The following is a 12,204-nucleotide window of genomic DNA, read 5'->3' on the forward strand; positions in this document are numbered from 1 at the left end:
GACTGTCGACTGATTGTCTTGAGAACAGCTCTGTGGATAAGCACTTGGAGGACCCTGTGAGCAGCAAGCTGAACACAAACAAGTAGTGTGCCCTGGCAGCAAAGAAAATCAACAGCATTCTGGGCTGCATTAACAGGACTGTAGCCACTTTGTCACATATATTTTGACAAAGCAATCAAAAGTTGATTATATAAAAGTTAGGATAATTTGATTATATTTGTAACTTAAAGTTATAAGGTAGCTATAGAATCAGATTGGGAAAATTAGTTTGTAACCAAGGTAATAGGTAATGAAGCTAACTGACCATGGCAAGATACAATGCTGCTATGTTCCTTGTACAGTCCCTACCCAACCGGACAATAGGCCCGGGAGTATTAATCTTATGAAGTAAGTTGCTATGGGTAGATGCACCTACAACAAGGGTACTGCGCACGCCTGCATGAAGGAGGTCATCCAGCGGACACAGGTGCAAGACCACTGACGACCACCAGAGACCCTTGAGGACCACCGACTCAAATCACTGAGCATGCGTGACGGGGAGGAGAATATGGAAATGATTTCCCAGAAATGATTATCATAGGACTGCCTTTTCTTGGAAATATAATGAATATGTATATTTTGATTCTATATAACCTGTGTGTTGGTGATCACCTGGCATGCACGTTGGGTGGAGCTATCCCCCGTGCATCCAGCGCTGCAATAAAGAATGCCTGCCTTTTAACACTACATTGGTGTTACGAGGTTTATTCCCGGATTTCGGTGACAGTTTTGGCGACCCAGGTGGGACACTGCTTTTGAACCTCGACGGATCCGTGGGATCGCAGGACCTCCAGCCAGCACCGGGGAATTCTCGGGGAGAACCTCCGATCCCCGGACCGAAGAGCTTTGAGCAAGACCCCTGGGAGAGGTAAAGGCATTCTCATTTAATTGAAGTATGTGAAGGTACCTTAAGTAAGGACCCCGTGGCTCCGGGACAGGCCCGTATCGGGAGAGACCCGTATCGGGACAGGCCCACGCCGGGACAGGCCCACGCCGGGACAGGCCCACACCAGGACAGGCCCACACCAGGACAGGCCCACGCGAAGAGCACGGGAGGCCTGCTCGTAAGGCGCGGTGAAAGCTGCGCAGAGTTGGGCTGGAGAGACGTCTCAGGTAAAAGTCTCTGCTAGGCGAAAGCCTGTGGAGCAGGGCCCAGAGGGGAGGGGAAGCCTCCAAGGTTGGGATTTCTGGTGGCAGGAGAAATCCCTGGGATTTCCGGTGGCAGGGGAAATCCCTGAGGGAGCTCTAACACGGGTTGGGGTCCCTCTGACTAAGTGCTTGTGATAGTGCACAATCACAACCACTAAGTCCCTGGGAGATGGGCACTTTTCCGAGTAAAAAACCAATCCCACGAAAAACACCACTGGGATGCATTTTGGAGCACTGGAAAGATCTGGGAAATGTTGATCCTTTGACTCGGAAACAGTTGATTGAATATTGTAATCATTGGTGGCCACTATACACTTTAGAAAATGGGGAAAAGTGGCCGGAAAATGGGACGTTGCAATATAACACTATTTTGCAATTAATGTTATTTTGTAAGAGGGAAAGTAAATGGAACGAAATGGCATATGTAGATCTGTTTTTCACATTGCGAAATCATCCGGAATGGCAAAGGCAATGTGAATTGGTTTCAGCTAGTTCTGTGGTAATGGCATTAAAGGGGCAGGAACCTGATAAAAATTTGGAAAAGGTTGCTCAGCTTATGATATTGGTAAATGATGTTTTAAATATGTGTTTAAAGAAGATGATGTTAAATTATTGGTTAAATATTGGATATTTTGTTGGAAGATACTGAAAGGAAAATGGTATTAAATACGGCCAGAAAACAAGTAGAAGGAGCTCATGCTCATACAAGGGACAGTGGACCAGAATTTTCCATCCACAAATCCTGAGTGGGACCCTAATCAGCCGGGACCCAGAGGGATGCTGACTAGATCTCAGAAGTGGATTTTGTTTGGTGATAGATATGCAATGCCAAAAGCAATTAATCGGTCTAAACTTTGTGAGACAAGAATTAAATGAGTCCCCTTCAGCCTTTATGGAAAGACTGAAGGTGACTGCTAGAAAATACACTAATTTGGACTCAGAGGAAAAAAAAACAAAACCAACACCAAACAAACAAACAAAAAAACCCACAAACAAAACCACAAACAAAAAACACCACGGAAGAAGCTATACAATTGGCCTCTATATTTATGGGACAATCAACCCTAGAAAAAACTCCAGAAAATGGAAGGGGCTGAGTCCAGAGACTTAGGTAAAATGCTTGAAGTAGCCTGGACTGTGTATAACAACAGAGAAAAAGAAAAAGAAGTCAGACAAATGCAAAGGGATGGAAAAATTCTGGCAATCTTGACTGAGAATAATAAATGTGTAAAGAGAAACTCAGCCATAAATCAGCAGAGGGTGTTGGTGCGACGGGGCGGAAAGAGAACTGGCCTTTCTTGAAACTGTTAAAATTTAAGCTGGGAAAATAGTAGGTAAAACACATCAATTTTTGTACGTGCCCAAATGTCCGTTGCCCTTATTGGGACAAGATTTATTAAGCAAATTAGATGCACAAATAATTTTTAAAGATGGAGAAATCAGATTACTAATACCAGAATCAAAAGCCATAGAGGCGAGGGTGTTTATGTTACAGAATTCCTCCAAAGAAGAACAAATTCCAGAAGCGGTGGACAATGCAGTCACTCCCTTGGTATGGGCAAGTGAAGTTCCAGGATGATCCAAACTGGCAGAACCGGTAAAGGTGACTTTAAAACCTGGAGCCAAGCCGGTAAGACAAAAACAGTATCCTATTAAGTGGGAAGCCTGGAAGGGATTAGAAGAATTAATTACAAAATTTCTAGAGTATGGGTTGTTGGTAGAATGTGAGTCAAAATACAATACCCCTATATTACCAGTAAGGAAATCGGGAGGTAAGGAATACCGATTGGTTCAAGACCTGAGGGCCATAAATCAAATAGTTCAAGATATACACCCAGTAGTGGCCAATCCATACACTTTACTGACATCTTTAAAGGAGGAACATAAATGGTTTACTGTACTGGATTTAAAGGATGCCTTCTTTTGCATACCTCTGGATATAAAAAGTCAAAGCATATTTGCTTTTGAATGGGAAAATCCAGCTACAGGACGAAAGATGCAACTAACATGGACTGTACTTCCGCAAGGATTTAAGAATAGCCCCACAATATTTGGAAATCAATTGGCAAAAGAGTTAGAAATGTGGAAGAAACAGAATCAAGGACAAGGTATATTATTACAGTATGTGGATGACATTTTGATAGCAGCAGAAAGCAAAGAAACATGTTTTGAAATGACCATCAGTTTACTGAATTTCCTGGGCCAAGGAGGATACAGAGTTTCCAGAAACAAAGCCCAGATAGGGAAAGAAGCAGTGATTTATTTGGGATTTGAGATATCTCAAGGACAGAGACAATTGGGAAATGAAAGAAAAGAAGCCATTTTTCAGATCCCTGAACCTAACAGCCCAAAGGAATTGAGAGCCTTTCTGGGAATGATTGGGTGGTGTCGACTCTGGAGTTTAAATTATAGACTGTATGTGAAACCCCTATATGAAGCCTTAAAGGAATCCAAAGACCGATATTTGATTTGGACACCTGAGTGCCACAAATCAGTGGCAGCGACAGTGCTGCTGATTCAGGAAGCCCGAAAATTAACCATGGGCCAAAAGATAGTGGTATATGTACCACACATGGTTATAACTGTCTTGGAACAAAAGGGGGGTCACTGGCTATCCCCTAGCAGAATGTTGAAATACCAGGTTGTCCTATTGGAACAAGATGATGTGGAATTAAAAGCCACAGCAATTGTAAATCCGGCAATGTTCCTAACAACAGAAAATCCAACTGAAAAATTGGAACACGATTGCTTGGTAACTATTGAACAAGTTTATTCCAGCAGACCGGACCTGAAGGACAAACCTTTGAAGGATCCTGATCTGGAATTGTTTACGGATGGAAGCAGCTTTGTGCAAGAGGGAAGGCGAATAGCCGGATATGCTGTTGTTACCATCGACAAGGTATTGGAGTCAGGGACACTACCTGCAAATACATCAGCGCAGAAAGCAGAATTGGTGGCACTGAAGCAGGCTTTACGGATGGCAGAAGGGAAAAGGATAAACATTTGGATGGATTCTAAATATGCATTTGGTGTGATCCACGCTCATGGAGCCATCTGGAAAGAAAGAGGACTGTTGTCAGCCCAGGGCTCACCTATAAAGTATAAAGAGGAAGTTCTTCAACTTTTGCAAGATGTACAGAAACCAAAGGAAGTGGCTGCAATGCATTGCAAGGCTCATCAGTTTGGTCAAACTGCTATAAATATAGGTAATCGATTGGCGGATAAAGCTGCAAAAGAGGCTGCAGAACGAGGTATCCTTACATTAGTACCAGTAAAACAGATAAAGATTCCAAATTTAAAAGCAAGATACAGTAAACTAGACGAACAACTAGCAGAGAACTTAAAGGCATCCCAAAATGCGGAAGGATGGTGGGTAACACCAGAGAATCAGATAATAGTGACCCCACAAATTATGACAGAGCTTGCAAAGGAAGAACATGAGCAGACGCATTGGGGTGTGGATGCTATGGTTACAAATTTGAGAACATCTGTAGTGTGTGTAGGAATGACAGGAATAATTAAATCAATAATAGCTAAGTGTCCAATTTGTCTTAAAAATAATCCCTTAAACCAGAGGAAAGCACCTTTAGGAGTAACAAAGCAGGGTAATTCCCCAGGAGATTATTGGCAAATCGATTTCTCTGAGTTACCTAGACAGAATGGATATAAATATTTGTTAGTATTGATTGATATGTTTTCTGAATGGCTGGAGGCTTTTCCTTGCCGCACCAACAAAGCAAGAGAAGTGGTCAAAATATTACTAAAAAAAATAATACCGAGATTTGGGGTACCATTGGGCGTATCTTCTGACAGAGGACCACATTTTGTAGCGGAAATAGTCCAAGTAAGTAAAATCCTGGGGATAAATTGGGATTTGCATACTCCCTGGAGACCGCAATCAAGCGGGAAAATTGAAAGGATGAACCAGACCTTGAAAAGACAAATGAGTAAAATTTGTCAAGAAACATCTTTGAAATGGCCACAGGCTTTGCCATTAGCTCTGTTAAGAATAAGAATCCAACCAAGGTCTAAAGACGGTATAAGTCCATATGAAATATTATATGGCAAACCCTACCAAACTCCCTTAATCCCAGGGGACATGAGGATAACAGGGAAAATAGATTTAAAAACATATCTGATTTCTTTAGGAAAGACCCTCGAAGCGCTTAGAAGATATATTGTGCTGACCAGGCCGCTTGCTCTTGATACGCCTGTACATCCATACCAGCCGGGTGACTTTGTGTATATAAGGACATGGGGTTCTGAACCACTCCAGGAGAAGTGAAAGGAACCTTTCCAGATACTGTTAACAACTTATACCGCGATCAAGGTAGAAGGAGTGGAGCCTTGGATTCACTACACTCGAGTAAAGAAGGCACCACCAGATCAGTGGACATGTATGCAAGAGGGACCTTTGAAACTTAGACTGTGTAAAAATTCTAAGGATCAATTTCTTTAGCCTATTATCTATTGAATTATGAATATTATGAATTGTTTGATTAGACTGATAACACTTTTTTGTATTTCATCACTAATTTGTAGCCAAAGAAATACAGAATGGCCATGGTCCCAAGCTGTTGTCCAATATACCGGGAGTGTGGGACCATATCCCAAAGACCGTTCCCCAAATTTAGCCACTGTAATAATGCATGAATCTGAAGTTTACCACCCACCTGAGTGGGCATGGGACAGAAAGGACTGGGTCCGTGTCTTGACTGGAGCAATTGGGGAAAGAATTCAAGTAGGATGTAGAAAGATGGAAGGATCTCTTCATGAGAAAGCTTCCTCAATTACCATCTCCGGAAACCTATTAGACCCTAGTTCTAATATTACGAGACTCTGTCCCACCACTGAATGGAAATGTAACAAGCAAAATTCGCTCATTACGTGTTGCCGCCAACAGAATGTCGGTAACTACTCTTTAGACCCTAGTACCAATAATGTTGAAATCACCAAATCCTGTATTAAGGAACAAGGAGATTGTTGATATAATTTTACTTTAACTAAACCAGTTTATGTGGTGTGCAACTGACGACCTAATCCATTGACAGGAGGACTGTCAGGTCGTATATTTAAATTCAAAATAAATGCTGTAACTAAACCCCTAGTGATGCTTGTTGCAGTAGTCACGCATGCTGATACAGATACTCTCTTTACGTTAACTAGTAAAGGTGAAGTCACCCCCTCTTTTATGGTACCACAAGGAAATGACATCACAATAAGATGCAGATTAATCACTGAATCTCGCATTGAACCTATAAACAGTTATGAAATTGGACCACATGGCCCTATTTTGTGTAAAAATCAAAATTTAGACTGTTGGTTAAATTTGACTGCTGTACAATACTCCCATAAAGTAATATGTGGTAAAAATAATACCAAATACTGGGGAGAACTTAAAATAGATGTCATAATACCTACTACCCAACCAATTGTTGCGCTTAATTCGAAAATCTTTGAAATTGGACCGTATGTGATTAGAAATACAGGCTTGCAACAAATGTTGTTTAACCCGGCATGGTCTCTCAAACGAGTTGAATTGTCAATGCGAAACAATGTTTCAAATATTCAACCAGCTTGTTCACCTTTCTTAAAAATTTCATATGAGAGATGGACAACCTGGCTACAGAAACAAACTCTTACTATGAAAAGGACACGGAGAGACTTGACCGGTGTTTCGGGAACAGGATTGGGAGTTTTAAATAGCATTGATTCAGAAGTAATAATGAACAAATTGGCAGCTTCAGTAAGTGATTTGGCTAAATTACAACAACCCTTACGATCTTCTTTATTGGCTCTAAGAACTAACCAGTGGCTGTTGTCAAATATATTGCCAACATGGGAAAGAATAAATATAAGGGACCACAAATTAGTTACAGACGCACTTGGGGTGGTCCAGAATAACCTCTCTTTGGCTCTTAGTTGTATCCAGGCTCAATTATGGATGCAGTCGGTAGCCGCCTCAATTATAAGAGAAGGTGAAGAAGGCACTCTCCCCACTGAAATTAGGAAAATAGTTTGGGACAGTGCTACTGATTTTGAGAAAGAACTCCAGTCCTGGTGGAGCCTGGTAAACTTTACTTATGATCCCGTTACAAACACAGCTACAACTTTTGTGCTCACTATATCTAATGCTACTATATACTCAATTTATCCCATTGTCGCATTAGGGTTGAACCACAACGGAACTATACTCTATCCTTCCGAGCATAGAGTATGGGCCCGAAAAATGAATGAAAAATGGCAAACTGTTAATTTGGAATCTTACATCGTGCGAGAACAACAAGGATTTGTCTGTGAAGATAATGCAATTGAAACACAAGATATTTGCCTGGATAGTGAACAAAATATTTGCCATTTTGAGGTTCATCCTAACGAGAACCCTAAAACAGTTATTATATATATTGGTAAGGGCTGTGTATGTTTAAGGACTATTTGTGATTCTTTATATGTAGATAAGATAGTCGTAGAGATTAAAAATCATTCAAATTTTTGTGTTTGTAATTTTACTAAGATTGATGGATGTGACTTTTCTTATTTGACCCCAGTCACATCTCACCAACTTTTGCAGTCCAATTACATGTTGATTCATGAATTATTACCCATACCCATTGGAATGAATCTCGCTTTAGTAAAACAATTATTACAACACAAGGATTTGATTGCAATTCTGAAAAAAATTAGGGAAAACGGACAAAACACCCTAATAACTGTTCATCACAATGTGAAAGAAATACACCGAGTTTTTGAAAGAGCGCAGAGAGATGCAGAACTTAGATGGTGGGACACACTTTTCGGATGGTCACCTACTGCTACAGGCATCCTAAACAAGTTGTGTCACCCCATCGTGATTCTCTTAATATTGGTTTTGATCAGTTTGATTTTGTCAGCAATATTGTATGTCATAGCCTGGAAAATGATAAATCGGTTAACATATCTGAGAAAACAAATTACTCGTGAAGCTTCTTTCACTCATATGATCGTCCAAGCTGTTGCAAAACAGCAAAAAAGACAAACAATCCCAGAGTTTCCTCCAACATAGAAAATAATTAGTATAATGAAAGTATTGAAATAATTTTCAAAACTTTCAAAGGGGGGAAATGTCACATATATTTTGACAAAGCAATCAAAAGTTGATTATATAAAAGTTAGGATAATTTGATTATATTTGTAACTTAAAGTTATAAGGTAGCTATAGAATCAGATTGGGAAAATTAGTTTGTAACCAAGGTAATAGGTAATGAAGCTAACTGACCATGGCAAGATACAATGCTGCTATGTTCCTTGTACAGTCCCTACCCAACCGGACAATAGGCCCGGGAGTATTAATCTTATGAAGTAAGTTGCTATGGGTAGATGCACCTACAACAAGGGTACTGCGCACGCCTGCATGAAGGAGGTCATCCAGCGGACACAGGTGCAAGACCACTGACGACCACCAGAGACCCTTGAGGACCACCGACTCAAATCACTGAGCATGCGTGACGGGGAGGAGAATATGGAAACGATTTCCCAGAAATGATTATCATAGGACTGCCTTTTCTTGGAAATATAATGAATATGTATATTTTGATTCTATATAACCTGTGTGTTGGTGATCACCTGGCATGCACGTTGGGTGGAGCTATCCCCCGTGCATCCAGCGCTGCAATAAAGAATGCCTGCCTTTTAACACTACATTGGTGTTACGAGGTTTATTCCCGGATTTCGGTGACAACTTGATCAAGGGAAGTGATTGTTTCCCTCTCGTTGGCATTCATTAGAATACATCTAGACTACTGCATCAAGTTTTGGGTGCCCCAGTTCAGAAAACCAGATGACGTGGTTTAGGCCCAGCCAGCAGCTAAACGCCACACGCCGCTTGCTCACCCCTCCCCCAGTGGGATGGGGAGGAGAACAGAAAAACAATGGCAAAGCCTCGAGGGTTGGGATGAGGGCAGTTTACTGGAACAGCAAGGGAGAGGGAAACAATCAACAACAGTACTGATAACAGATATTCACAATGGGTAATAACAGAGAACAATTTACCGAGCCAATGACCGACCAGACACTCAGCCCATCACGGAACCTCCCCGCCCCCCCACTGCCCGACTAGCCCCCCTTTTATGGTGAGCATGACGTCACATGGTATGGAATAGCCCCAGGCCAGCTTGGGTCACCTGTCCTGGCTCCTTGTGAAATTAACTCTGTCCTTGCCAGAACCAGGACACCAGAGAAATGAACTGGAGCAAATTCAGAGGAGGTACACGAAGGTGGTTGGTGGCCATAGCACATGTCATGTGAGGAACGGCTGAGGGAAGAGGGTTTGTTGATCCTGGAGAAAGGAAGGCTTCCAAGGAACCTAACAGCAGCCCTTCAGTACATGTTATGAATGTTATGAAAAGGAGGGAGCCAGGCTTTTCATAGTTGTGCAAAGCAGGAAGGTAGGAAAAAAGAGATTTAAATTTAAAACAGACTGTATTTAAACAAAACCTTTTTTCACCTTGAAAAGCAGTAAGGTGTCGGAAAAAGGTTATCCAAAGATGTCCATGGAGGATTTCAAAGCCAGACTGGGCAACCTGAATCAAGGCTCTGCAGTTCCATGTTTACATTGAAACATCTTTTTTTTTCAAGTTTTCCCTCAGCCTAAAGCTAAATCTGAACTCTATTTGTTGACACGATTTCAGATGTTTACCTCCTCTCTTACCCATCTCTTCATGATTATCTTTCATTGGAGAGGTCTGGTGACATTTACAGTCAGTGCTTCAAGTGATCTCTGTCTGGTATCAATGACACCTCCCTTTGTACTTCCTGATGTACAAACCTTCCAGGCATCGCTTGCACAACGGAGGCATTTCTGGCACTTCATAGCAGTCATGGGCCTGAACGTGATTTACTTCGGTGGTCTCAAAACACTTTTGATCATGTGCTCCATCAGTAAAAAATTTTTGAGCGTACACCCCTGACATTTCCTTACAAATTATGTGCATATACTACCGCACTAACGTGTTATGTACGTTATAAAACATATATAAAAATAGAAATTAAAAAAGGATGAGATAAAGATTAAATAAACACTATTTATTTTATTTTATTTTATTTTATTTTATTTTAAATATTAATGGTACAAAAATATTTCCTTTCCCTACCCCAATGGATTGTTTTGCACACCCCACTTTGGAGACCACTGATCTACTTCATCCAAAGGCATTGCTCAGCGCTGTGCTAGTTATGCACTGTAAAGGTCTGTGTCAGATATAAGGAAGAAATTTTTTACAATGAGGGTGATGAAACACTGGAACAGGTTGCCTAGAGAAATATTAGATGACCCATCCCTGGAAACATTCAAGGTCAGGTTGGACAGGTCTCTGAGCAACTTGATCTAGTTGAAGATGTCCCTGCTCATTGGAGGGGGGGTAGGACTAGATGACCTTTAAAGATCCCTTCCAATCCAAACTATTCTCTGATTCTATGATTCTCTGTACCTGGGCTACCAAGAACTTTCTGAAAATATGAATTTCCTAGGTCTAGACTAACTTCAGGGATGTTATCAGCTTGATCTAACTTGCCTGTTGGTCCTCTGTGGCCTTGCTTGGCTTTGAGAGAGCTGAGGAAATTTCTGAATTAATTCAGGAAGCAAATTCTTCAACCTCTCTGAGCAGTCTTTGGCCTGATCAGGCCACTAAAACTCTCTGAGACTTGATCTCAAGAGTGGCCTTGAAATATTTCTGCAGAAGGGATCCTGGGAACCATCTAATTTTCCTGCAAAGCGGCATGTCAGAGGGACAGAACCCTGGACTGAAAATTTGCTATCCAAGCTGGCAGCATAGACACACTCCAAGGGTGGCGTTAATTTGCCTTAACACAGGTGTGTAATGGTATTTGGGGCTGCCTATGGTATTCAGGACTTTCAAATGAGTCTGACACAGGACTTGCAGGATAGTCTCAGCTTCTCACCCTCTGAAGCAAGATTTGGAGGGCAGGTGGGATTGTCCAGAAATGTCTCTAGATTCACTATTAAGACATCAGTATTCAGGCAATGGAGTCCTCTCACTTCTGCTGTCTTCCATGTCGGTGTCCCTGTGTTTGTGAGGTGCCCAAGCTCTGATCTTATGATCCCTCAGCTATTTGGGAGAGGGAGAGCTGGTCAGTACAGCCACTGAGGGCAAGAGAGAGTTTCAGGTCACTGTAGAGAAGACCTGCATTTGATCAGATTAATTACTCTGCTGGCTTAATTGACTCCACTAAGTGGATCTTCACTGCCTGTATCAGGTGTTGAGACACTCACCTCACAGATACAAAGCTTCACTGTGCATGCCTGAATCCAGATGTCTGCATCTGCAGCTGATTCCCCCCTCTGCAACTTAGGATGACTTCAGTGCTTCATGTCCCTGTCACCCCCATTGGCTGATCATTAGAACCCAGCATCATTTCCAAAACCAAAGGTACTTTAAGACAAAGCCAAGAAAAAGAGTGGCATAAATCTTCCTAAGTTTTCGTGTCCTCTGACTTTTACATCTAAGCTACAGTAGTTTGCTTTGTGCATGTCCAAAAAGGATCTATGGAATGTGATTTATGTTTCTTAAGCGTGATGGCTAAAATTATTGTATAAATCAACCTTTGGAAGGATCAATATTCCCCTCTTGGCTGAAGACACTCCCTGAACCACTGCCTTGGATTTAGACTGTCACCTGAAATTAATCCTGTCTTTAATCCTGTCCTAAGTTTGCAGCTCATGCAGCTGTTGGATTTGACAACATAGGTAACATGGAAGATAGCTTGGGACTTTGGCTGAGATTCTTGGACTCTTCCAAAACCGCAAAAGAAACCTACATACCCTAAGGTATAAGTTGCCATTAGATAGCTATGTGTAAGTGTGTTGGGTTTGCGTGGCAAGGTTTTGGTAGTGGGGGGGCTACAGGGGTGGCTTCTGTGAGAAGCTGCTGGTAGTTTTCCCCATGTCCAATAGAGCAAGTTCCAGCCTGCTTCAAGAAAGACCCACCTCTGGGCAGGGCCAAGCCAGTCAGCAGCGGTGGT

General features: G+C 41.8%; 1 protein-coding gene across 1 annotated transcript; it reads left to right on the forward strand.

Annotated features, from left to right (window-relative positions):
- The first annotated feature begins 460 nt into the window (after window positions 1-460).
- On the forward strand, window positions 461-8,563 carry LOC129195579 (uncharacterized). Its single transcript, XM_054801772.1, has 2 exons — window positions 461-907; window positions 5,337-8,563. Exon 2 carries the CDS (start codon window positions 6,299-6,301, stop codon window positions 8,228-8,230), a length of 1,932 nt encoding a protein of 643 aa, XP_054657747.1. The 5' UTR covers window positions 461-907; window positions 5,337-6,298; the 3' UTR covers window positions 8,231-8,563.
- Window positions 8,564-12,204: the final 3,641 nt, after the last annotated feature.

Source organism: Grus americana, chromosome 22, assembly GCF_028858705.1.
Source record: "Grus americana isolate bGruAme1 chromosome 22, bGruAme1.mat, whole genome shotgun sequence".
Taxonomy (NCBI): Eukaryota; Metazoa; Chordata; class Aves; order Gruiformes; family Gruidae; genus Grus; species Grus americana.

Excerpts from the sequence above, each read along its gene's own strand:
- LOC129195579 (XM_054801772.1), top strand. The coding sequence starts at position 6,299 with ATGCTTGTTGCAGTAGTCACGCATGCTGATACAGATACTCTCTTTACG.